The sequence below is a fragment of the Varanus komodoensis genome, unplaced genomic scaffold (genome assembly GCF_004798865.1).
Source record: "Varanus komodoensis strain SLA01 unplaced genomic scaffold, ASM479886v1 scaffold23, whole genome shotgun sequence".
NCBI classification, from domain to species: Eukaryota; Metazoa; Chordata; class Lepidosauria; order Squamata; family Varanidae; genus Varanus; species Varanus komodoensis.
Window position 1 is genome coordinate 15,681,813 of NW_025335627.1, and position 27,396 is coordinate 15,709,208.

Sequence of the window (27,396 nt, forward strand, 5' to 3'; positions counted from 1 at the left end):
ACAAGGTTTAGAGGTGGCTAGATGGAGGGGATGCAGTGGATGTGTTATACCTGGATTTCAGCAAGGCTTTTGACAAAGTGCCCCATGATATCCTGGTGGAGAAACTGAGGAGTTTTGGGATACACCAAAGCACTGTCCTGGTGGATTAGGGCACGGTTGACTGACTGAAAGCAGAAGGTAACCATTAGTGGGGAATCATCGGGATGGCGGCCAGTGACAAGCGGGGTCCTCCAGGGCTCTGTCTTGGGACGGATCCTGTTTAATCTTTTCATTAACAACATGGAAGAAGGAGTGAACAGTCTGCTGATCAAATTTGCAGACGAGACTAAAACTGGGGCAGTGGCCACAACTGAGGAGCAGGTACTCCAGATCCAAAAGGATCTGGACAGACTATGGAAGTGGGCAGGAGACAACAGGATGGCATTCAATGTGGATAGGAACTTGTGCACTTGGGGCATAGGAATGGGTGTCATAAGTACAGGTTAGGTGACAAGTGGCTGGAGAGCAGCACTTGTGAAAGGGATCTTGGGATATGGGTCAAGTGCAGGCTAAACATGAGTCAGCAGTGTGATGTGGTGGTCAAGAGGGCGAATGCCACCCTTGGCTGCATAGCCAGAAGTGTGGCTTCTAGATCAAGAGAGGTATTACTACCACTCTACACGACTCTGGTGCGCCCGCAATTGAAGTGTTGTGTTCAGTTTTGGGCCCCTCATTACAGAAAGGATATAGCCAGGTTGGAGTCAGTGCAGCCTAGGGCCACAAGGTGGGTGGCCAGTTTGCAGGGGATGGGGTATGAGGCGAGACTGAGGGAACTGGGTCTCTTCAGCCTGGAGAAGAGGAGACTCAGAGGGGATATGTTGGCGACTTACAGGTATGTGAGGTGGTGTCACATGGAGATGGGTAGAGACCTGTTCTCCCCTGCAGAGGAAGGCAGGACGCGCTCCAACGGAGCAAAGCTCAGGGAGCCAAGGTTCCATTTAGATGCCAGGAAGCACTTCCTGACAGTCAGGACGCCGAGAGTGTGGAATGGGCTTCCACGAGAGGTCGTTGAGGCCCCATCGGTGCGGGTGTTCAAGGATAGGCTGGACATGCACATGGCGGGCATGTCGTGGGCAGAGCCGGCTGGTGCCGGAGGTTAGACTAGATGGCCAGGGAGACCCCTTCTGACTCACTCTGTTTCTATGATTCTATGAATCGCAACCCTTGCCTTCATCCTCACTGAATACTGGAGGGATGGATGTTCTTGTGTATCCCCATTCCATGGCAAAACTACAGTTCTCTTTAAATATGATTTATTGCCATCTTTCAATCCTTGTATACCATCCCAGAACTCTCCACCACAGAAGCTGACTGTGGACAGATGGTGGTTTTCCTATGAGCAGGCTGTGTACAGCCAAGCCTACTGATTTATAGATCTATGTGGAAATGGCTGCAGGCCCACCATTAGTGCTGGCCAAAGTATTTGGCCTGTGCTTTCTTGTTACTTTTGGAGGCTGGGGTGACCCCCCGACCCCATAGATGTCATTACTCTTCATGTTGGGGAGGAAATCTGAGAAGCTTGTCTTTAAAGAGGAGGTAGACTGTGACTTTTTTCTTTTTTACAGGGGAAAAAAATAACCCTTCGCTACTACTTCAAACTAGGGTTTGGCTGAGCTTGGAAGCCTGGTGGTGTTCCCTTTCTAATTTTGGATAGAGTGCCTCCTGGAAAGAACACAGCTATTCACTATTCACATCATTCTTAGGCCAAGCAAGATGGCTACAAAAGGGCAGCTGCTTTTTCCTCTCAAGAGTGCTCCTGAGAATGACGCTATGCCAGGCTACAACACAGCACTTTTTTATCGGGCCATTCAGTTCAACATTTTCAGGTGCATGCATCTGGGCTGCTGAGGACAACCAAACTACTGTTTAAAACTTGTGGCAAAAGGGTATTTCCCTCTTTAAAAAAGAGCAAAAATGAAAAACCATCAGCCACTTCATCTTTAAAGGTAAGCCATAAGTTCTTCTAATTCACCCCTAAAAGTGGACAATCTCTCTCTCCCCCTCACACACATACTTTTGTATAGGACAAATGGCTCTGCTCCTTAGACTTCCATATTCTGGGCCAGTCCAAGGTGCTCAGAGCTTTGCGCCAGAGCTCCTGACAAAAGAGACTACATTAATGACTTGGGATCATAAGTACCTTGCCCTGCATATCACTCCCAAATTTTGGGATCCCCAGATGTGGAATGCCCTTCCTGGAATGGCTCACCTGTCTCATTCCTTATGGTTATTTTGATCCTAGGTGAAGATTTTCTATCCTTGGAAGCCCCGCAGGCTTTAAAAATCTGAAATTTTTTAATCACCGTAACCATTGTTTATGTGCTATTTATTTTGCATATCTAATTTTAATCCTTCTGTGCCAGAAAATGCTTTGCTCCCAACTAGTGTTTGTTTGTTCTTTATGATACTGTATTCTTAATTTTATTTTATCCTTTCATATTGTGAGCTACCTGGAGAACAACTTTATTGGACCACCTTATATAAATATAGTAAATAGCTACTAAGTAAATAAATAAAATGCTACTTCAAAGCCAAGAGGAAGGACAAAGATAATGGACTGTCTGGAGGAAGCCTGCAATCCTTTAGTTGAGAGAGTCTCCAAATACCCTTTCCTTATGGCAACTGAACAAAGGGAATGTGCAGTTATGACATTCCAGTGGAAGCCATTAGTGATTTTCTGACATCATGCGTGGCATATGATTTATTTATTAAACATATTTATAGCCTGCATATTTCATTCAAGGTAATCATTATGCCAGTCCACCCATCATTCAGAACACCATATGGCCAGCACATTTCACACTAGGGAAATGGGCTAAGCAGCATAAGAAGCAGAAGCAAGCCAAAGGCTGAGGAGCAATGTGAATACAGGGAGCTAAATAGCAGCCGGGGGACAGGTTCCAGACTTCTGGAGAACTGTGGGCACAATGCTCTCAGGGAACCATTCTCCTGGGGTGGGCCAACCTGCACCTTACCACTGACACCACCACCCCTTTCTTCTGGAGCCCATCAAAGCAACCCAAAATAAGGGAGCAAGGCACAGAGGGTCTGCTTCTTCTCCATGTTCTTGCCACTACTCACATGCTTGGGCAGAACAGGCGAACAGGCAGCAACAGCATTGAGGAGCAGGAACAGAGAGCCCTTGTGATCAGTAGCAGGCCCCCTGCTGGGGTTCAGGTCTCAGCCAAAGCCCAGCAACGTCAACCTCTGCAACAACCAGCACAGGTACTACCTGGAAACACAATTGTGTGGCAACACAGAGAAACCAGGAGAAAGGAAGGTATGTTCTCCCACTTGGTAGAAATGTTGCTAACATGGCCATGTGAATTAACTTTAGCTCACCGGGACTGGAGGGCAAAGATGCACCTGAGGTAAGAGTGCAGATGAGGCAGTGGACTGAGATGAGGGTTGGGAAGGGAAAGGGAAAGGGAAAGGGAAAGGGAAAGAGCGAAGCAGAGGTGAGGTACAGCCAACTGGGAAGAGACCTTATGATGATAGCTCAACCTACCCATTCACCTAAAGCCTGCCTTTATTATTGCCGTGTTTCTATATGCATGCCCACTATTAGTACGTGTCTTGCGAGTGTGTCTCCAAGCAAAAGATGGATAAGTGGGAGAGGCTGAAAGTGTTTGGTTTAATAGGCTAATTCTGTCATTGGTGAAGGAGCCACCTGACAGCTGAGATAACCAGATGAAGAGTATAATGTGCTCTTCAATACAGAAGTCGACGGTCTTACCTATTAAAACCTTTCAAGTTCTTCTCTGTTTTCACAATGTCTTGCATTCTATAGATGAACCATTTATCAATGGCTGTGAGTTTACTGATATCATTGACAGAGATGTTGTCATTCAAGGCCTGCCAGAAGGAAGGTATGGATTAGCCATCAATGCATGGACAAAGAAATGAAATATTCACAAGTATCTAATTAATGGAAAATCTGTGGCATGTATTTCCAGCATCCCCTTTCCTTTGGCCTTTTCTCAGACGGCTTCCAGAATCAGACTGTATGTCCTGCTTTTTAATTTTGAATGAGCAAAAACCATTGATATAATCCTCATTTGCTTTTCACTGCTCTTGTAAACACATTTCCTTGTTTTAATGTCCTTTCTGTATTCTCCTGAAGTGGTGGACACTAGAAAGAGAGGCTCAGCAGTCACCAAAGGATGAAGTCTAAGGCTGAAAGCACTCCCTGCCAGTGGTCCACATGACTGTCATGAACCCAGGCATGACTTCCACCATTTGCCTTGAGTGAGGTGGTTGCAAAGCACGATGAAGGGGCTGTCTTACTAAGCTCTGGTTGAGTTAGGTAGGTGAAAGCATGGCCCAATGAACTCAGAAATTACTTGTTCTCCCTGTGCCCTGAGCTGCCCCTGTGGTAAACTCAAGGCCTGCCAAGTTCCCAGCCCCAGGAACATTTTTGGATAGCATCATGACTGGCAGTTAATTTCCTGGGGCTGGGTGAAAGGAGAGAGAAACTTGATTTTCAGCAATTTGCTTGGGTGCTCAGTGAAAGGCTGTCCTGCTGGTGCCCTGTGAAGAGCCAAGTGTTGGCATCAAATGAAGCTCAGGAAAATTCAGCACAGGTCTTTTATCCTTACAGAAATCCAGCCTATCCATAATGACGTACCCTTGCCCATTGTTCTGCACGACCTGGGAGCACAGTGGGAGCTCCTCAAACTGAGGATCATCTGCAGGACATAACTGCGCAGGAGCACAGTGTGCATTTCCGTGGACATTTCTGGAGAGGAACAGACCTTCCATGATGCAGAATGAAGAGGGTCCTCAGGCAGTGGCAGAACAGGCAGCACACCATTAGCAATTACATTTATTATAGTTGTGCTTTTACTGCTGACCCAAGTTTTCACTTCAGGTGCACTCTCCACCACCCTTGATCATTCAGGGATGTGCACCTGCTGTTGATGCCACTATCTTTCTCCTCACAAATGCTTACATTCCTGACATGGACTACGATTTCATTTTGAAGGAGTGAATGCATTTACGCAAGCACATTTTACCCATCATAAAAGGCTTATGTGAAGAGAACAAGATCAAGACACTGCTTATTGTATATACTCTTGCTCACTCCCAAGTCTTTGAGCCAGGCATTGTGGGACAAGCAAGCATGCTATATATCCCCTGTCATAAAGAAACTTTGAGCCAAACAAGGAGCCTTAATCGCTTGGCCTTGTGCTCACCCCAGCCTAGGTTCTCACCTAGCCCCCACTGCTATGCATGGGATTTTGTTGTTGTTAAGAGAAGGGCATCACCACCCTGCACCAGCAGCCCACAAGTGGCACAGCCCAGAAACAAATTCACCTGTGCTTAACCAGAGCAACATGGATTTTAGACTCTAAGAAACTGTCTTCGGCTGAGTCGGATCTTTAGCCCCTCTAAACACTGTTGACAATGACTGGCAGCCATGGTGCTCCACAGCTTCCAGCAGGATTTTTTCCAGTTCTACATGCAGACACCCAACATCACATTACGCCTGGTACTTGCAGTATGCAAAGCATGCAGAGATACAGCCCCTTGCATCTACCATGAGCTTCTGTGCTCAAAACCCCACTTCATCAAATGCATGGAATGAAGGCAAACTCTGTCATTTGAGTATGGCTTAGCAGTTCACTTATTCTGTTATCCTCAGCATCTCTACTTTTGCTTCATTTTTCAAGCAGCAAAAAAATAAAAAAGAGGTAGAGTATAACAGAGGGTACAGCTATGATGACTATCTTTAAAATGCAGAAAAACTTAACTCTCCTTAGCCCAAACCACCCACTTCCCCAAAATAAAGACATATTGAGGAGAGTGAGGGTTAAAAGAGGACTTTTGACAAGATGCAATGTGACCCAACAAGGTTTTCGATTAATAGGAATAAATTTCCATGCTTTAAGTGTCAGAAAAATGTTTTGAGATTTCTGACCAGCAGAGTTTCAGCTGTCTGAGGTATATTTTAACAAGTAAAGAGAGCTGAATTAAAAAAAAAAGAATAAAAGACACATTAACTTAATTTCATAGCCTGGAACAATCATCACCTATTTTCCTTAGAATGAAGAATATTAGGAATGAGACAACAAAAGGGCCTTAATATAATCAAGTAAAATATCTGAAGGATGAGGGTAGGGAAAGAATGTCAAACAATGCTCCTGTATGGGAAAACTACAAATAGCCACCTTGTTCTTACCTTTCAATTAAGAAAGGTTGAATATAAGGCTGTCCTCATGTCTTCCTATGGTTCTGACCCCTGTTTGTACACAGAAATCTGGAGGAGAATGGGGTGACATTTGTCACTTCACAGCCTCTGAAGAGAATGTTATCAACAGGCTTCTTTGGTACTTGCAGTTTTACTAGTAAAACATGTGTTCTGCCATTATCAAGCAGTTTCGAAAAGGAAATATCATATTATTTCACTTCATCCCCCAGTAATAAACCTGATGCACATCCAAAAAGTAATGTTGGCCTCCTTGCTCAAAAAAGAACAATGTTGTATAGAAGAAGCTAGTGCTGATCTTCCTGAAGTAGTATGGCTACTTTACAGATTAACTTGCAGCTTTAAAAGGACTGCCTCACCTGGCTGTTGGCAATCGGAAAACCTGAAGGTATACCTCTCCTGACCCATCAGAATCACCAGTGCAGGTACAGAGAAGATAGCAAGATATAGAGAAGATATGTGTATTGAAACATAGCACAGCTAAGATCGGATCACCTCCTTCCTAGAACAGTACCTTGGCTATTGCATGGACCCGTATGCTGGAGGCTTCAGCCAGCTCCTTCCTGAGATCCACATCAGCAGGCCATTCCTTGTTCATGGGCAGGCATGCTGTGAAGCCATCCACAGAGGGGTGACACATCCTTAAGGCCTTCTGAAAGCTTTCTTCAAAGGTGCGCCCAATGGCCATAACCTACAGTAAGGAAAGCCCTGTCGTTAGCATCCACAGAAGAAACCCTTCTGTGTTCCAAGTTCCTCAAGCCCACCACAAGCATTGCTAGAAAGAAAACATCAGGCAGGGTGGACCAGGGCATCACATGGCCTCAGCACACACAGGAAATCTAGGCTACAGAAGACCCCAGCAGCTTTTAAAGTTACAACAAGAGACACCCCTGGAATTTATGACAGAATTATGATTATTTATCACTATTTATTTTATTTCTATACCACCCAATAGCGGAAGCCTTTTGGGCTGTTTACAGAGAAATCAACAAGCTAAACCTGACAAACACAAAGGGGACTCCTGCATTTCATTTCCTGAATATGATGCTTGTTATCTATTCATTCTTAGATGCGGCTGCTTGCATGTTCCAGGCAAAAGCATTTGAAAAGTACATAAGGAAATAATTAAAAATACAGCAAATAACATGAAAATAGAGACTAAATAAAATGGTTCTTGTATGCCTGGAAGTGATGAGGAAATGCTCTTTCAAAATCTTACATCAGCAGAACTCTGTATCTACTATACTCAATAAGGTCTATTGTTTATTATTCTTGTTTATTTCATTTCTATACTGCCTGCAGCCAAAGGTCTCAGGGCTGTTTACAACAAAGTATAAAAACAATACAATGTTTCCTAACATCTGTTGGAAGTGTCTTTTACAGCTAATAATGGTAATTTTATTTAGTTATGTATACGTGATGATAATGTGTAAAAATGTAATCCTTTCAGGGGGAAAGTATCAGATAACAGTTTATTATTAGCTTTTTATTTCTTATTTTTATCTTACTGTATTTATATCTCACCCTTTTTGCTCTTAGGGAACTCAGGGTGACTTACATAATTCTCCTCTTGATCTTTTCCTCACAACAACAACCCTGTGAGGTAGGTGGGGCTGAGAGACTGTGGCTGGCCCAGAGTCACCCCGTTGGCTCCATGGCTGAGTGAGGGCTAGAACCCAGGATGCCTTAACCACTACACCACACTGACTCACTGTGTATATAGGATGTCCATGTTTCCAGAAATAATTACATTAAGTTTATTAATCATTTATTATGTGAATTGTCTTAATAAGGATTCTTCTTGTAGGACCCAGGAGACTGGTTGTAAGAAAAATAGTCTATACAGTCAATATGTCCACAAGCCTATGGACGTTCATGGACATTCACCTGGGAGCAATCCTTTTTACACAGTGGGATGTCCTTATAGATAAAAGGGCATTGGATCAGGCTGCTCATTCATGAATAAACTGACTGAGAGTTCAGTCCTAAATTCAGTGTGATTAACTCATGTCCTCCATTTAAAGGTTTAGCTTGATTTGATGATACTATGACAGGGTCCCCATTGTGGTGCTTGTAGGCATCCATATGACCTTTTAATTATCCCCCTCTGCCATTTTTAACATGCATATATCAATGGGTATACATCCATAGCAAAGAAAATATATGAAATGCATACAATTTTCTAGCAATATACAGAGGCTGCAAAAAAGGGAACTAAATATTCAGATATGTTTTCATCTCAAAGTGGTGGGTGTCTGCTAGGGGTGGCAAAACTGAGGCTTGTGAGCTGCATGTGGCACTTCGAATTTATTTTGCGGTTTGCCACTTGCCCCAGTCACCTGTGGGTGCCTGCTCGCCACCCACTGCCTGCTGCTGCCACCTGCGGGCACCCATTTGCAGCTCTCAAACATCTGACGTTTACTGTATGTGACTCTTTCGTTGATCGAGTCTGGCTACCCTTGCTATATGCTAGCCGTTCAAATACTGAATGCATTGTCCTCAGCCCACTGTATTACAGGAAGTGGCAATTATTTTTCTAACATTGCAATATAACCTTTTAGTTGCTAAAAAGGCACAGAGAACCCTTTTACACTTACCAATTTTTAATTTCCACAAAGCAATATTCTGAATTGTGTGTAAATCAGTTAATATCAAATACTGTTCTGGTACAAGAGTTATCTGGGTAAAATAGATAAAATAGGTAGTTCCTCCCAAATAGAAGCAAGTATTAGAATCTGCCAATACTTATGTCTGAAGAAAGCATTTTTGCTGAGTAAGATGCAGCCTAAAATCCATAAATGCAACAGGTAGATGCCAAAGTGGCAATCTACTGGTTGGGAATTTTGTAGTGGTGCCCACAGCAGTTTCTCAAATTCTTACATGTCCTCACATGTCCAAAAAGGTTAAGGACGCTGTATTAAAGGGTTATATCAATTGTAAGTTTTGATCAGTTTTAGTTAGAAAGTTAATAGTTTTAAGATCAAATGTTTAGAATATTGATGCCTGCAACTTTGTCAGGTGATGAGAAGTCCAGTGAAAAGTTAGATGAAGGAAAACTCAGGAAATAGAAATATGTTTGAAGAAAGGAATGAAAAATTTCCCTCCCAATGGGTCAGAACTGAGGAGAGAGAAAACAAGCTTTAACTGATAAAAATGCAATGCAAAAAGTTAAAAGTACAGAGGAGGAGGAGAGAAAGGAGACAGGTGAGAAAGAAGCACAAAATTCTGAAGGAAAGAAAAGGTTAGAGCTGCTGGAACTGGAGAACAGATTGAGAAAGCTGGACTAATGACAGCGACATTAATCAGAAAGGACTTGTATAAAATAGGGATACACAGTCTACTTAGTTCAGCAGGGTGCCTTGGGTTAGATGAATATATTCCTCTTGTGGAATGTTTATGTTTTGTGCTTGTTTGTTCACTCAAATTTTAAAACTTTCTATTGACATTTTTCTTCAGTAAAATTTGAACTCTGAAATTTTGTCATCTTTTTTCAACCCACCATTTATTAGTACTGTGTTAATTAGATTAAACAATTACTCCAGAATTCTACCTCATCCATAACAGAAAGATGTGAGAGTTTTGCTGCTTTGGAAGCAGCAAAGAGGGAAGCTAAAATAAATAATACTCTAAATTCAATCTCAGATGTCAAAATAATTTAGCCAAACAGAAATTTGAAAAAGTAAAGCAAATATGCAGTTAATTATTATATTTTGTGCAGCTGATGGGTAATTGGCTTCAGCTTCATTACATTCCTGTTGAAGCTTAGAGATCTAGGTTTAATATTGTTTCAGACAGGATTAAATTAAGATTTTAAAAGTCAAGCCTTTGAGACCACTACTATTATAATTCTGTCCAAAGTTTTCCCAGAGAGTATTACTAATTTCTACAGGAAAAAAGTCTGTGGAAATGCATCTTCATATACTGCAAAATGCAAAAGATCCTAGGTTTGATTTTCCATTCGGATCACAATCCTATCACCCCATCCTCGATGTGCTTGAGCCTCTGAACTCATCAGTATGTTCTCAGACTTGTTTAGGAAAACCATGGAGTTGGTGGCCCTAGTCCTATATTTTGTAAGTCAGAGCGGTGGGCCGGTTTTGATACATGAACATGTGTTTGTCGTAAGTGGAACTAGGCCGCTCTTTCAACAGAGGATGGTCCTGCCATCCCCAGAAATTCTCCAAGTTTATTTGCAACACAGCCCGTCAGCAGCAGCATCCTCTTTCTTATAAGATGCTGGCATCTTGTGTTTAGCATTTTTGTTTTCCACAGAAAGGGGAGAGTGATGCATTCAATGGCTGGATCTTCACCCCATGTATTTTATCCAGGTGGCTGTTTCCAGGGAAGGAGTGAGAGGGAAGGAGGCTGAGTACCAATAGGAATCAGCCCCCTGAAAGTAGACAATAAGTGGAAAGAGCAATCAGGTATATGTTCCCAGCTTGCACCCTACCCTGTCTCCACACCCACTTTCCCTTTCTTCAAGGTCCATTTCCTATGACCCGAAAGACAATGTGGGGAAGGGGGCACTTGCATTGGCTGGCTGCATGCTTCCAAGGTTAATTCAGGGTACTGTTTTAATCTTTAAAGCCTTACATGGCTTGGGACTGATAGATGTAAAAGGATGATTTGAAACAAGGGAGTAGCAAGATTTAAAAGGTAGCAAGATTACTTGGCCTAAAGGAGGGGAGGGGCTAAAATCAGGTAGCAACGAGTGGGAAAGCAGAAGGGCCAAATACTTCCTGATTGTTTATTGACAAGCTGGGCAGAACAAAATGAGCCTATTGTAGTCCACCGGGGGCAGGGCTGGATCAGGAAGAAGGGCCGGTGTTGGAGCAGTGTGGAGTAGGCTGGCGGGAAAGAGTGTAAACTCCCGGTACCCCAGCCAAATAGGGGAAAGAAGGAGGGAAGAAGCGGCCGGGAGCAGGGTTCAAAAGGGGGATGTGTACATGTGCCCAGGTGAACAGGAAAATGGGAAGGAAACCATTTTTTTCTGTTCCCTTTGTTGCAATAAAGTTTTAAAGAACTCCCTACATGCTTGGAATATTTTTCTCTTCCAACGCAAAGGAAAGAGTGATTTTAACAGGACCACAATGTTTGACAGAATGCCCTTTCTAACCACAATCTACTCAGGTAGTGTGCTCAACATCTGGGGCCTTCCTGCAAAAGCCTCCTCCATGGGAGGGTAAGCTGGTGGCAACAGGGAGGAGGGCCTTCTCTATGGTCATCCCTGAATATTGGAATGATCTTCCCACTGAGGACCACCTCGTGCCAACTTTGCTAACTCCTTCCAAATAGCATAAGCCATCCTGAGATGTTAAAGTGGTGGATGGGGTACAAAAGTTTTAAATAAATAAATAAATATGGAGTTGTTAGTTGTTTTTAGCAGGCCTAGCAAAATGGACTTGCCGTAACTGTTGAATTGGTTAATGTTTTAAACATTTAGTGCAATTTTACATCTTTACTGTTATTTATATTTCATATTGTATTTTATTCTGTTTTATTAACTGTGGTGCATTACCCAGAAAGCTTTGGCTATCGGGTGATAAAGAACGAAAATAAATGCACTCCAAAGAGCTGCATCAACCAACACCACCATAATCATTCATCTTCTTCATCTTCTTCATCTTCATCATCCCAGCACCCTGCAGTTAAAACATCAATGAGCTTAAGAGCATTTTGAGAAACAGTGCGGGGAAATCCTCAGACTCACCTCCCCCACACTCTTCATGGAGCTGCCAATCTTGATGGAGCTGCCCTGAAAGCGGTCAAGGTCCCAGCGAGGTATCTTGGTTACTATGTAATCCAGGCTAGGCTCAAAACAGGCTGTTGTTTTCCCAGATACTACATTCTCAATTTCTGGTAGAGGGATCCCAAGGGCTATTTTGGCTGCAATAAATGCCAAAGGGTACCTGGCATCAAAGACAAAGGGAAACATTTTAAAAGGGACAGAAATATGTGGCAAATCACAAGGCGATTTTTAATCCTCATTTAGCCTTTCTTGAAGTTATACTGCCTTGGGATGCATCCTTTTGTGAATAAGAGTAACTTTCCTAAAACCCTTGTTGTTGCAGCCAGCATTCCCATCACACAACCCTTTTGCCACATTGTTGGAAACTGCGGGAAATAACATGGTGGAACTCTCTAAGAAGGGAGATTTGGTCCTGGTTCCTCCCCTTGCTGAGCCTTATTGTAATGTTTGAGACCTCTTTGCCCCTTTTTAATCTGAAAATGGTTGCACAGAGGAATCTTGCAGGTCCCTTTGCAATTGCCTGTAAGCTCCACCCAGCCCATGTTCTGAGAAAATGTCAGGGCAGACTTTAGAAGCTTTCTAACCATAAATGCCTATTTGGCCTGTCCAGAAGAGAGTCCTATTTAATCCATAATGTTATTTATGAAAAGGATCAAAAATCCAGATTAAAGTGCAGTATGGGACACTGTTCTTAGGGACACTGATTTCCATTAAATCCATGGAAGAGTGTACTCCATATCTTGCAATGGTACACATGTAATGTGGCCTTTTTTTCTTTTTTTACAGCAGTGTCAGTATGATTACTAGTCTATCTGCACCATACTAGCCTCGGATGCTGTGGCTGATCAACAATGCTGTTCAACTACTACTGAACTAGAGGCCTGATACTGGGCCACAGATGATTTAGATTATGGACACTGATGGGCAGGTGGTCCCATTACATGTATTATTATGCCAGGCCTGGTACATTCAGTAGATGCTGTCAGAGGATTCCAATTTGTGGACTCTCAAAAGAGCAAGCTCAAGTTTCTGTAAACAACAATAAGCCAACTAATCAAAGAAAACTAGCAATACCCTTTTCTTCAAATTAGCAGAGATTTCTTACATAATGATGTTTCCAAATGCTCCCTTGTGTCACATACCCACCTTTGCTCTTTTTCCAGTACTGTTTGGTGCCTTACCCTGTAGCCTTCGATGCTAAGGCAGAGCTTCTAGAAAGCCTAGCGTTAACTTCAATTATGCAATACTCCAGAGAAGTAGGATTTAAGGCATACTGGATATTACACTCTCCTACAATGTTCAAGTGGCGGACAACTTTGATGGTTGTTTCCCTCAGCATCTGCAGCTCTTCATTTGAGAGTGTTTGACTGGGAGCTACTACGATAGAATCTCCTGTTTGTGGAGGCAAAAGTGTAAAATGTTCTGAGAGTGATCAATCCTGCTTGTGAGAGACACAGCCAATCTAGTACATTCCAGAAAGTATGGGTAATATGAAAGACTACTGATGTATTGTAAGTCATCCAACACATTTTAATTAGACTGACAGTTCAATGCTGTCCACATTTAATTAGAAGTAAGCCCCCTGGAATTAAAATGAATATAAATAGATAATAAAATAGTATTAAGCAGAGTTTATGCTAAAATTTGTCATATTTGTGTTAAAATAAACACATTTTTAAAAACCCCAGTTTTTTACAACTCATCTTGAATTCCACACTTTTGTTATGAACGGAATTCAACATCTATGCTGCATTCTTCATTTAATATCAGCCTATCCATTTGATTTGAACACCAAACCAATGTTGAATACTTCTTTATACAGATGATGCAGCTCTGAGTGCATTTTATTTTTTTAAACTGGGGACACACACATCCGATTCAGCTGAGCAAAATCAGGCCACTACAAACCATTTTTGGCACTTCATAAGGTGAAGTGGGCTCTCTGCAAAGTCAACCAGAACTGAAGCTGGACCCCTCATGAGGCTTTATTCACAATTCAACTTCAGGAAGGCACAGCTCTGTCCCTAAAAATATTGCATTTTGCTCTTATTTCTGTACACGGATAGTGGGGAGAGGGAGAAAGAGCAGAACTGAGTGACTAACAGGTTCACTTTGTAATATAGGTCATATTTTCCAATGCTTCCTCCAATAACTGTGCTTTGGGGGAGGGCAAACATGGGACCATTGTTTTGATGCGACCAGATTTCCCTTTTTTAAAAGGCCTTAAACTGTTTTTCAATCACCATGACTCCCTAGACGCTGTGGTACCTGGACAAACCCCTGAGAAATGTTCTCTTTTCACAGGAATTGCTCATACTTAATGGGAGTAAAAAAGGGAAAGCAAGTCATTCACCAGCATCCTAAATTCAGGACTCCCCTTTCAAATGAATCACTGCACTTTGCAATTTTCTTACTAAGGGGCATCTCTCTGCAGTGTGCACAGGAACATAGCAGATACATATATCTAATGGAAAAGGTGCTCTTGCACAAAAGTCACTGCACCTATTCATTCCTGTAAATTTCATCCAATTCTGCTGAGAATAATAAAAAAACTTCTCAACAGTTCTTCTCAAAAATTTGAAATGTAAAAGTGCCCAGCACAAAAACTACTGCAACTATTTTCCTGAAAGTTGGCCTAAGAAACTGCTAGGTCTGAAATATGTCTAATTAACACACACACAAAAATTATAACAAATTTTTATGTCAAACTGCACCCTGGCCTATTAGTACCTTATATTTAAAGTTTATAAGTGGCAATGACAGTGCAACTTTGAACAATAGCTTTACACCTTCCTAAGCACTAAAAGTAATATTACAAGGATCTAAGCAAACCTACCTGTATGAACTCCCATCGCATCAACATTTTCCATATTGCAGACAGTAATACAGTTGTCAGCTGCATCTCTTACAACTTCATACTCAATCTCTTTCCACCCTACCACTGACTTTTCCACAAGAACTTGATTGGTCATTGCAAAGGCCTTGATGTGTTAAGAGAAGAGATTAAAAGAAATGTTTCATTAAATTGGTACAACTCTGGAAAACTGTTTCCTGCTCTTTGGCCTGTATAAAAGAGTTCCTGCCAACATCTCACTATGGCCAGCAGGAGAAGGCAAGCAGGTCAGGCTGGATGACACACATGTAACCCATTTGCAATAAATCGGCACTCTGGCTTACTGTGTGTGAACATGGCCTTTATGTTTAGATTTCAAGATAGTAATTTAACAAATATTTGGTTCTCTGTTAGGTGGACAAGAAGGTTCAACAGATGCCATTGGTCATTCTGATAGGCTGATCAGAGCCCAATTCCATATGAGCCATGACACCGTTTTTGTAATGAGGGCAAAGAAAACCTTCCCTTTTTTGTTCAGGTCTCTTACAAGGGCTCGACATTGAGAACAGTTCTTAGTGAACATTAGTTATTGGCCAACTGCAACAAAAATAAATAAATAAATAAATAACCATCCCTCTTGCTAATTTAAATAGCAATGTCACAGCAAAGGTTGTTTTGTGGCAGCATATGTACAGAGAAAACCTGCTGAAATTAATGTAGTGGACTGTTTTAATGACAAATGTGTGTACGTGTTCATCACTTTTCCAAACTGTAATTGTGCTATAACTTATGGTCTAAACAAATGAACTGATTACACTCTTCCATAATAATTAACGCATATATATATATATATATATACACGCCATCATTGCTATCTCATTTCCTTTTTCCCGATGAATTTAGAGGATGGTGGGGCAGTAATTACTCGATGAAAAAAAGATAAAGAAAATACTTTTCTGTCCCTTACATTGCTGGATCCTCAATTTAGCTATTTTTCTAGGGCATATGGCCATATAGAACACTGGTTTACTGAGAAGCATAATTGCTTTCTATTAAAGTGATAATTGGCCATATGTCCACAAAAGTTCCATCAACATTAATGAATCTAAACCAATGTATCCAAGGCTTAAAAGAGGATTCTAGGAGTGGGCATTAAGCCATGCCCATCCAATTTTGTTAAGTTCAGCACTGCTTCTAGTTTTAGCCATGCATGTAGAATTCTAAAATGAAAGTTTCACGTGTAACATTCTTTCCAAATTTGCTATTGTATAGTTTAGACAGCGTGAGCTTAGGTGGACTCTGGTGGACTCCGGGGGATGGTGGAGGACAGGAAGGCCTGGAGGAATGTTGTCCATGGGGTTGCGATGGGTCAGACACGACATTGCAACTAACAACAACAAGCTTTTAATGAGCAAGGGATGAACAAATCCAGGAAAGCTAAAGCTAAGACAAACTGGAATTGCTGCCCTCTTGAGTGTTCCAGATGTATCTGTATGGCAATTCCTGGAGATAAAATGCTAACCAAGGCAGACCTTGTTTCTGATTCAGAGCAGAGTAATGGTTATGTTCGTTTGCTAACAGAAGGGCAATAGTGAGTTATGTAGAAAATAAAGAACAGCATGTTAGTAATGAATTATATCCATCTAAAATGGATATAATCAACCAAGTCAACTAAAATAAGGTCAAGTGGTATATCCGAAAGATGGTGAAAACTCAGGTGTTTCTCCATTTCTGGTCCATGACTGTGTAGCAAGTCAAGGACATCTCCTCTCTTTGCAGGCTTGCAGGCTAATCATCCTGTGAATGGTACAGTCAGCAGCCTGGGAACCATGTGATTGTGGTGCCATGCCATGCCATGCCATGCCATGCTGTGGGGATATAATTCTGAATAAAGCAAATGCATGAATGGGAGGGTCTTTTCCAAAGAACGGGCAGAAATCAGCCAGATTCAGGACTACAGTTCAGCTCCTGCTGGGACATTTAGCTGTGGGATGGGGGGGCATAGCCAGCTTTTAGATAAAATGGTGTCATGGAACATATAATATATTAAGGAAAGTTTCCAGAGAGAGATGTTCCCATGACTTTATGATTCAAAGGAACCACCACACCTTTATCCTATTGGCCCAGACCATGCCATCACAAATAGCCGGTGCCTTTTTCCATCTTGCTCTTGTTGCACTGCTCATTCTAAGCCCAATTCAGGATGGATCTGTGTGACATTTCCGCTCCTGATTTGTTTTGAAGAGCAAAGAAAATATAGGCCATTATATTTCATTTTGACTCAAACTGCAAAATCATTTGTTCAGATTAAGAACCATTTCTGACACATTTTTGCAGCAGTACCTCATGTCACTTTAATCATTCACATTATCCAACTCAATAGCAAGTAATATGAAGGTGTATCATTAAAGAACATTAAGTTTCTCACCCCATCACAAAAATCTATGCTTGAAAAGGGAGTATCTTCATTTGCAACAACTTTGGCCAAGGCTGGGCAGCTTCGTATGTGTATCATTATTTTTAACCATCAAATTTGAAGTGGGGTTTGGAGGCCTAGACAGTTTGGTGGTAGGTAAGCCATGTTTTCCTTTATCCTTTGCATGCACCTGTATATCATGACTCTCCTGTCTCCAACTGTGGTAAAGCAGGCAATTATCTAAGACAGGGCCTTTTCAGTTAGAGCACCCTATTTATCAGTCTCCCTTTGCGAAGGAGTTCTTCTGGAGGCATTTTTTCTGCTCTAGGTGAAAGCCTTTTAATTTGCCCAGTCCTTTTATTCTTTTAGTTGAATTTTATTAGACTATTGGGTTTTTTGGATTTTTTAGACTGTTGCAGATCTTCACTGTTATACTATTTTCTGTGGTAATGTGGTTTCCTAACTTTTCTGGGTTTTTAAAATTGATGATTATTTTATTATTACATCGGTTTTACGTAAGCTGCTCTAGGAGGCTTGTTGGAAGAAGACCAAGATACAAATATCCAAGGCAAGTGAGAAAACATAGACAGTGTTGTTAGATCTACGAGAAACAAGACGTCATCAGCAATGATTCATAATAGTCTGCTATTCCAGAACAGCAAGTAACATAAATTAACCTCTCCCTTTACATAAAACCAAGTGGCAAGATGCTTTTGTTCTTAGTAGGATATTTGGTGTCTTCCAGTCTGGCTTTGGCAGGCACTCAGATTAAAATATGCATTTGCCTAGAACAGACCTCTGAATCCCAGATCAGGATTGATAAAATAAGCAATGTATCAGCTTGTATTTGCTTATTTATTAAGTGCATATCCTGACTTTCTACTAACAATATTCCTTAAGGTGGCTAACAATAATATAGGATTATAATTAAAATATAAATGCCTTTAAAATGTGAAGCACATCGATAGGAAAAGAAGGTTAAAACCTATACCAGCAAGCAGTTCAATTTAAAAGCCAAAAGCTTGTCTGCATAAAAATGTCTTTGCCTGAGGGCAGAAGAACAAGAGAGGTGAGGCTAGCCTGACTCCCCTTGGGGAGAATTCTGGAGCCTGGGAGTTGCCATGACAGCCCTCTCTCATGTTCCACCAAAGGTGGCCATCTGAAGGATCTCAAAATCCACACAGGCTTGGATAGGAGAATGTGGCCTTCTGTCATTCACAGCAATAGCAGCCAGTTAAGTTGGCTCAGCAGTGGAGTCTTGGCAGACTCTTTTCCTAGGCAACAGAGAAGAAAGGACGGCAAAGGATCACCCCTTGCCTCAAAGGAGGTTTCCTTGCTCCCATTCTCAGCCACTAATGATTCTACACCCAGGATATTCCTGCAGCTCAAGGGACCCCTCCCTCTCCTTCCCAGAATTAGCAGACAGCCTCCACACCCCCACCAGAGATGACACCTCAAGCACACAGGGCTATCGTTCACTGCCATCTGCTCCTTTTCAGATATAATGCATGTTGGAGACTTAACTGTTCTACAGCAGATTGTGTATTTTATACTCTTCTATTATTCAGAAACACTGGGAAAGATATTGGTTAAACTGTGGAAAATCTCTGAATACTGATAGCCCACTGATCCCTTCAAAATATGATTGGTTATTTACAAGATAACGTAGAAGCAAGCTGGATCTGGTGTAGAATTTGCTAGTATTTATTTATTTATAAGATTTGTATGCTGTCCATTATTTGCGTCTCTGGATGGCTTACAACATAAACCAGAATAAAATAGATAAATTGACTATTCCACGCTGGCTGTAATTAATAAAATACAAACAATAAAATCCAATTACTATTAACACATATTAAAATATTGATTAAATAAAAAGGTCTTAACCTATAAACACCTATATCAGCATAGTGAAGGAAAATAAATGCTCAAAAGGATATGAGATGTTGCATTACTTTCTAGATTACCACATTTCCTAGAAATTGCTTTTTAAAAATCAACAGACAGGGGTTTTCCCCAGATATAGCCTGTTATGTTTTAGAAAATTTATTTTAAGAATAAATTGCTTTCCCTCCTCAATATTATACATATTTGCTCTATTATTTGCATTTATGGTGAGGCTTTTGTATTTTTCCTGAATAAAAATATTACTATTTTTAAAAGTAAAAAAGAGCACCATGCCACTTCTTTAAGTGAATAAGCAATTGCTCCAAGGAGGTAAGATCTAGGAAACATCTTCCAACAGGACTACCTCTACCTTTCCAGGCTCCACCTCAGTTCCAGAACAACATTCCAGTGACAACTTCTTTGACCAGGGCCCGTGTGTGGCTCCCACAATATGTCCCCCAAAGTGCTGGCCTCAGACTGTTGGAAAAGTCCTGCTGCTCATATTGATCTTTGCTTGCAGAAGGCAACTGTTCACAGACTGTTTTCTGTGACCCAGATACCCTGGCACTTGAACTCAACGATTTCTGGCTAGCTTGCCCTAGCAACAAGTGAAAGCAGGACAAGACCTGAGATATAGCTGATGGAAACCTGCAAAAGCCTTGGGCTTCTCCACTAACATTTGCTACTGGCTGAAACTGCCTGGGCTCACTGAAGACATGCAGACAAGGGCCACTTAGCCTAATCACAAATGTTAAAGGGGTAAGCTTACAGTCTGTTCCTGGAACTATAGGCTGGTTACCTAGAAAATATCAGTCATAAACTTTCCTTGATGGCATCAGGAAAGGGGCACCCTGCTAGGTACAGTTACAATTAATGTTACAATCAATTGTTAGCCTGACATGCACAGTTGTTAACCTATAGACTATAGGATGGAAAGGCCCTGACATGTGCAGTGAAAGCTAATTGTTAACCTGTAGACTATAAGAGGCCATGCCCAACTCTTTGCTTTCTGTCCGCTCCACTTTTGGGCATGAGACTCACTGCTGACCTGTCTTGCATGCAAAATAAACAATTCAGATCTCGTCTAGACATTGCTTCCCCTTTTCCCTGACAATTGAAACCCTCCAGGAAAAAGACCAAGGGCATTTTTGCAACAAGATTTTCACTGCATGGTGCATCTACTCTACTGCCTGCTTGCTGAGCCCTAGATTCCATCCCCACTTGGTTCTTCCCAGCCTCACTCCTCCACATTTGGGCAGACGCTGCAATGTGGGCAACCAGATACACACAGAAGCAAGCACAGAAATACCTTGGTCCCATGATCCAGCAGCTGATCTTTGTCATGACATAAACCCGAGCCTAGTCCACCCAAGGCATATGCAGAGCGTATCATGACAGGATAACCAATCTTTTCTGCAGCCTCTAAAGCATCTTCTATCTAGAATAATGGAGGATGAAATAAAAATAACATAAGAATAGTGGAAACTATGGAACATTTCTAAATCTGTATCTATCATATCATTTAGAATGTGTATGCCAGAAGGAGAACAATAGATAGTAATCAGACTCGTGATTGTTGCTCTATGATGTTAAGACATAGACCAGACTGGATTAATAGTCATAGTTCCCTCCAAAAGAAAGCTGGGGATCATTTGTTGAAGGCAACAGGGGTTGCATCAAGCTTAGAATTGTGAATTGTGGGGTGAATGGTCCCTCTCTTTTGAGTAAGAGGCTGGATGTTACATTTGATATTTTCAAACTCTGCAATTTCAATTATGTTGTAGGGTGGGGAGGAGGTGTCTGTCCAGACTTAACAATGAGCGTGCCTAGGCTGCACAATGCCACTCCCTGCACCCACATGCACCGTGAGTGCAAAGACCATGTTAAAAGGGGAAACGAGCAGGGAGACAGGGAAGGAGGGCTCGATCACCACATACTGAGGATGTTTCCTCTAGGGAAAATGAGCGTGTACTGCAAAAGAAAGCACACAGAGCTTCCTGACAATGGGCTGCTGTTAATTCCCTTTGTAGAAGTCCTGCCTTACTGCTGATTTCTCCAGCCTACAGAAATTTGCAACAGACCCAGATGAGCAAAACAATGTGAGGGCAAGGATGAATGGGAGGAAAAAAACCTATTCTCAAATGCACATTATCTGTTTCAACCATTTCAACATACAGCTATGCCTACTTGAGCTCAGCTGATTTACCGATTCCACAGCAAAGCTAGGAGCAATCTTCTCATTAATTTCATTCAGTTTGTCTGAAAACATCTGCCTGTCCTCTGTGGCCATGATGGATTCAACAGACGTTCCAAGAACCTTAACTCCGTACTCCTGCAGAATGCCATGCTTGAACAGCTCCACTCCTGTTCATAGAATGGGTTGGCAGTTCAACATTAATAGGATTTGAAAAACAAATGGAAGAACATGTTGTAAAATCTATCCAGCTATGATAGATTATCACTCATTTGCCTAAATTGGTTGGTCAAAAACACACTGCCAAAAATGTGCACTTTTGTATTTGCATATGCTAATTTATACTTTTAGGTGCAAATTGAGAAATGCTAACTATAATTTACATAGAAAAATACATCTCACCACAGTCAGGAAGAATGACCTAGAATCAGATCAAGCACAGCATTTAAAACATTTTAGAGCACATTCATTCATAGGGTCATCATAAGTCAGAGACAACTTGGTGGCACATAACAACAACAATGCAAATCCCAAATTCAGTTAGTTTATCTTGAGGATAGCCTTCTGGAGGAAAAGAGAAGAATATAACTTACCACAGTTGAGAGCTGTCTGCCCACCCATCCCAAGAATTAGCCCATCAGGTCTCTCTGCTTTAATGACCTCTGTAACAAATTCTGGAGTGATTGGAAGGAAATAAACAGTGTCAGCCTGCTTTAGGCCAACTTCATTGGTTTGAACTGAGGCAATATTGGGATTCATCAGGACTGTTTTCACATTTTCTTCCTAGAAAAACAGCAAGAAAAAATAACATGCAGCATAGGTAACTAATGCATCTTTGTTTCACTAATGTTGAAAAAAAAATCCTTTGAAACAAAAAGAACATGCTTCTCCACTTAAATGTTTTTAGGCCTGATGGATCTTAGACAAAACAGAACAGAAATTTAGAAGGAACCACATTCTAACATGTACTAAACAGTGTATGTTAACTGGCATAATCAGATATTAATTTCAGACCAAAAGATTACTATAATCCACAAATGTGTATGCCAGAATAAATTTGTTAATCTTTAAAGTACCACAAGAGAGTTTTTGAGATAGAAAGTGATTGGTAGAATGCACCGAATTGGATCTGGAGTTACTCAGACTTAGAGTAGACCCATCACTAATTTCAGTGGATCCACTTGAAACATGACTATATCTGGACCTAATCCATGATGTTCTTAAAGAGATGAACTCAACCTTTCCTTTCCTGTTTTTTGCTTTGTTTTGTTTTGGTTTTTGGGTGGGGGGTTATCAGTGAATGTCTAAAACAAAAACTATGGGAACCTTTTTCAAGTGTTAGCAGGTTCACTTGGCTATATAGTACATCATGATATTTCTGCTTCATTATATTCCTTTTTCCACAGCCATTCTTGTGAATTTGCACTTGCTCACTTAACTTGTTTTTGTTGGGCCTCAAAACTGGTCCCTGATCAAGACAATGGAAAGCAAATAACAATGTGAATAGTTATGCACATCTTGCAATGCTACCCCCATGCAAAATGCCTCGACTTCACACCCCATTGTAAATCATGCTGTCGGAGGCAAGGGCACCCAGAGCAAGTGCTGCCTCTGGAATGGCTTATTAGCACGAAGATCAAGGCAGCTGGCTGGTTGTGAGAGAAGGAAGGTCAAGCTAGCAAGATTTACTAGCAAATCTAAGTTCTCTTCAAATGTAAAAGCAGAAGGCAAGCAAAGCAGAGAGGGAGAAAGCATCACATTTAGAAGAAATGCCTTTCTGCAGAAATAAGGTGATCTGTTTATACAGAAAGTGCCTGCAATCTATTTTCTCTTTGGATTTGGTATTTTCGGGTAATATCACAGGCAAGTGATGCTTTCGAACAGGCTAGCTAGAGTCTACATCATCCAGTCTATAGAACAGTCTGATCAAATATAGCCAATTCTAGGGGCTGCACAGTGTCCATTCTGGGTTATCCAAACAGCAACATGTCCTCCATGAAAGTGGCCTGAAGAATTCAGTGCCTTCCACCTTCAAAACTGTTTTGACTGATTGATTTGCTTGGACTAATGTATTTTTTTCTGAGCTTAGGGGGGAAAATGTTGCCACTAACAAAAACACTGGTAGATGTGGAATGCCATTGTTTAAATTCCTCGAAGTACCACCAGCAGAAACACATTTCGATCTACCTTATTTCATTGTGAAATATAACAGAAACTATCCTACCAATGCTAGTGGGCAGTCCCTCTGAGCAGCTGGAGGGTATTCAGCCTCTTCAAGATGGGGCTGTACTATCCTTGAAGAAGCAAGTTCATTGTGTGGGGTCCTCTTTGATCCATCTTTGTCTCAAGAGGCTCAGATGGCCACAGTAGCATTGCCCTATGGTTTGGCTGTTTATGCATTCATTTATTTATTTCCCACTTTTTTTATTTCCAAGGAGCTCAAAGCAGCTTACATAACTCTACTGCTCCTCTCAATCTAACCTCACATCTACCCTGTGAGTTAGGTTGTGCTGAGAGTCTGTGAATGACCCAAAGTCACTCAGTGGGCTCCATAGCTAAGTGGCGACTAGAACCCTGATTGTCTTTGTCTCAGTCCTGCTTTTTTAACTACTCCACCGCCCTGGCTATGCCGCTACCTGGTCAGGAATAACCTACACTCTGCTAATCTTTGGACTGAGTTACTGCAGTACATTATTGTGGGACTGCCCTTAGGGTTGTTGCAGTTTGTGCAAAACACCGCAGTCGGATTAATAACCAGTACCCATAGGTCTGAACAAAGAAGACCAGTTCTGGCATTGGCTGCCTGTGTGCTTCCAAGCCCAATTCAAGGTGTTGGTTTTAACCTATAAAGCCTCACATGGCTCGGGACTGCAGTCCTTGATGGAGCACCTCTCCCAACTGCAATCTACCCAGACCCTACAATCAACATCTGAGGACTTCCTCTGATTGCCAGTTCTAAGGGAAGCTGAAAGGGCAGCAACAAGGAGAGATTTCTTTGTGGTTCCCCCATCAATGGAATGATCTCCCCACTGGAGCCCACCTGGTTCTAACCTTGGCTTCTTTTCAGCACCAGGCAAAGATACCGTTTTTACCAAGGTTTTTAAGGGCTTGAGGGGATTATCCATCTCAGGTGTTTTACAGGGCAGTCTTTGATTGCTATTTTAGCTGTTTCTAATTTTGTTTTTAAATGTTTTGTATCTTTGTACAGTGGTACCTTGGCTCACAAACTTGATCCATTCCAGGACTCTGGTCGTGACCCAAACTGGTCATGACCCAAGTCAAATTTCCTTATAAGGTTCAATGTAAATGAGGTTAATCCGTTCTGTAACCATTTTCTTTTAATCACAAAAATTTGAAAGACAGTGACAAAGAACAACAAAGATCATGGCCATCTTCCCCCACCCCCAGTGCAATCGTGGCCATCTCCCTGCCCCCCCCCCCCAGCATGGCTGCAATCGTGCCCGTCTTTCATGCATGAGCACAACCGCGATTGCGGCCATCTCCCCACCCCCCACACCTGAGCACAATTGTGGCTGTCTCCCCTCCCACAGCACAACCACGGTCACACCCATGCAGGGAAGACGGGCACAATCACAATCGTCACCCGATGCGGAGTTTGTGACCTGAAGCAATTTTTTCTGAAATTTCTGTTCACAACCTGATTTGGTCATGAACTGAGGTGTTCATGAGCTGAGGTACCACTGTATTTTGAAAAGATTTTATGGTATTTTAATGAATGATTTTTAAGAACTATTGTAAACAAAGAGCCTCAGCTATTGGTCAGCACAGAAAGGAAATAAAACGAAAGGAGAAGTGCTTTTAAGTGCCATTCATTTAAATGGTGTAATCAAAACTGTGTTTAACTCACCCATTAAAATCAGTGGGACTTTAAAAAATATTTAACCATCATGCCCCTTTCACCTTTTCCCAGAAAAGCTATGTTTGATCCTTGCGACCAGAAACATGATGAGTTCTCACTTCCAAATAAATAAATAAATCACATTTTGTGGACTTATTTCACAGTGTTCTATTTCTATTTTAACCTCTGCACTGGAAAAATGTTAAGAAACAATCCAAACATATAAGCTGTTGGGTAAGATTCCTTAGACCCCCAGCTACTGCAGAAAATCTAATTATCATGTCTGCTAGAGAGCTGCTCCCTTCCAGGCACAGAATTTTGTAAATAATGTCAGGCTTTGAAAGCTTGACATTTGCTGGCACAAATACAGCTTTCATATACTTCTACTGCAGGTAGGGTCATAACACAGTTTTTGTTAAATCACCAGAATGACTAGCAGTTTATTAGAAAGAATATACATAAACCTCGAACATCCCAATAATTTTAGTGCACATGTTTTATGCTCTGATTTACACTGGCACTTATTACCTGTCATTTGGTATTAAACCAATTTAAACATTTCTTAGTCTCTCAGTGTGGAAACAGGATAACAGAACTTGAGAAAAGATACTCAGGTATTCCTGGCATACATGCTGTGAATGCATTTTTTCACAATAAATGAGAGAGGATGGAGTTTCTTTACAGCAAGCCATTTAGGTGAATTTTCACTGAATATTTATTAAAAATGAAATCTGCTCACAAGCCATTCCATGGTGGATAAACAGGGCTTTATTCTCACTAAATAATTTTGCTTAATTTCTCTGTAGGGGTAGCATCAACCGCTGAAATAAGAACCAAAGTGGGGTAGACTAAAAAAAGTTCCCCTACCACATTCTCACCTTCATGGCCTTGACAGCCTGTGACCCAGAATAATCAAATTCTCCTGCTTGACCAATGGACAAACCACCAGATCCTAGGATAAGAACTTTGGAAACCTAAAAGTAAGTGATAGGTCAGTAAAGAGTCAGAATACCCACTATTAGTTCCCATTGATCAAATAAACTATTTTCATTTTCTTTCAAAATTGTTTTCAGGGTAAGGAAAGGCCCATTCCTTCCTTTCAACAAGGTGAAGGCCTTTTGATTTTCCCACTATTTTAATAATTAATTGGTTTGATCCTTGTTTTTATCACTATTTTTAGATACAGTGTGTTGTTGTTTTTGTTCTTTGTAAGCTGTCCAGAGACTTTTTTTAGTAATGGGACAGCACAGAAAAATTTTAAATAAAATAAAAATAAAAAATAAAACAAGAGACATTTATTGCATGAACATCATTCCCTATTTGTTTATGTTTTTTTTAGCTGACATGACCCTCAAGTTTGATTTCTGTGTTCATCAAACACACCCAGCAAGTTTTGCTAGAGCAAGAGAACTGCTCTAATTTTAATTTTGCACTTATTTGCAAAAGTGAAAAAGTGCAATTTTTGTTGCTACTTTTTCCTGTTGTGCCTTTGTGCTATTTTGTGATGCCACAATGCTACCTAGAGGTTATGTAGTGAAAAACAGAAAAGGGACCATTCCTTGGATCTCAATTCTGTGATGAAACCAAAATTACAGCAGATTAATTATAGCCAATAAACAGCTTTATTTAGAAAAGCATTTAGTCAACCAGAGATCAATATTGGAAGTGAACAGGTTCTCAGCTTTTTCTCTATGATTTCTGAAAAAAATGCTAAAAGGGAAACCCTTTCAATTCTGACAAAGGTTTTCATAAGATTGGCTCACCCTCATTTCAGTTCAGGACTGCACTGTCCTGTACTTTGTATAAAATCAAAAACTCAAATCTTCTGACTGAAGGATTCAAATGAAGCAAATCAATATATGACTTAACTTGCATGCATTGGTTTATACACTGAGTAAGGTCTTTGAAGTTTTCTTGGTATTAAATTCAGCTGTCCTTGCAAAGACTCTGAATACGTTTGGCACAAAATGGAAGAGCTCGGGGAAAAAATCCAGCAATGCAATGCATATTAACCATTTTCACACATGAAACTTCAAGTTGCTTTTGAGACTTACATGCCATTTACACAATGCTTGATTACTGTTTGGCAAAAGAATTGTAGAGAGATTTACAATGTGAATGGCTGTGGTGACCAATAGGGGTTTCAGCACTTTGCCCTGATTCAAGCAGGAACCACTCGTAAGAGTCATGTGTGAACATGCCTGTAAGCTG

General features: G+C 41.2%; 1 protein-coding gene across 1 annotated transcript in view; it reads right to left on the minus strand.

The window, feature by feature from the left end:
• The window catches only part of CPS1 (carbamoyl-phosphate synthase 1), a 173,081-nt gene that overhangs the window by 92,365 nt on the left and 53,320 nt on the right, over positions 1–27,396 (minus strand). The window contains exons 13-21 of the mRNA XM_044431870.1: positions 26,064–26,159; positions 21,920–22,109; positions 21,339–21,496; positions 20,442–20,570; positions 14,833–14,977; positions 13,178–13,388; positions 11,958–12,156; positions 6,762–6,938; positions 3,776–3,894 (exon numbers count right to left, since the gene is read on the minus strand). Coding sequence (XP_044287805.1) covers positions 3,776–3,894; positions 6,762–6,938; positions 11,958–12,156; positions 13,178–13,388; positions 14,833–14,977; positions 20,442–20,570; positions 21,339–21,496; positions 21,920–22,109; positions 26,064–26,159 — 1,424 coding nt within the window. The remainder of the gene's footprint in view (positions 1–3,775; positions 3,895–6,761; positions 6,939–11,957; positions 12,157–13,177; positions 13,389–14,832; positions 14,978–20,441; positions 20,571–21,338; positions 21,497–21,919; positions 22,110–26,063; positions 26,160–27,396) is intronic.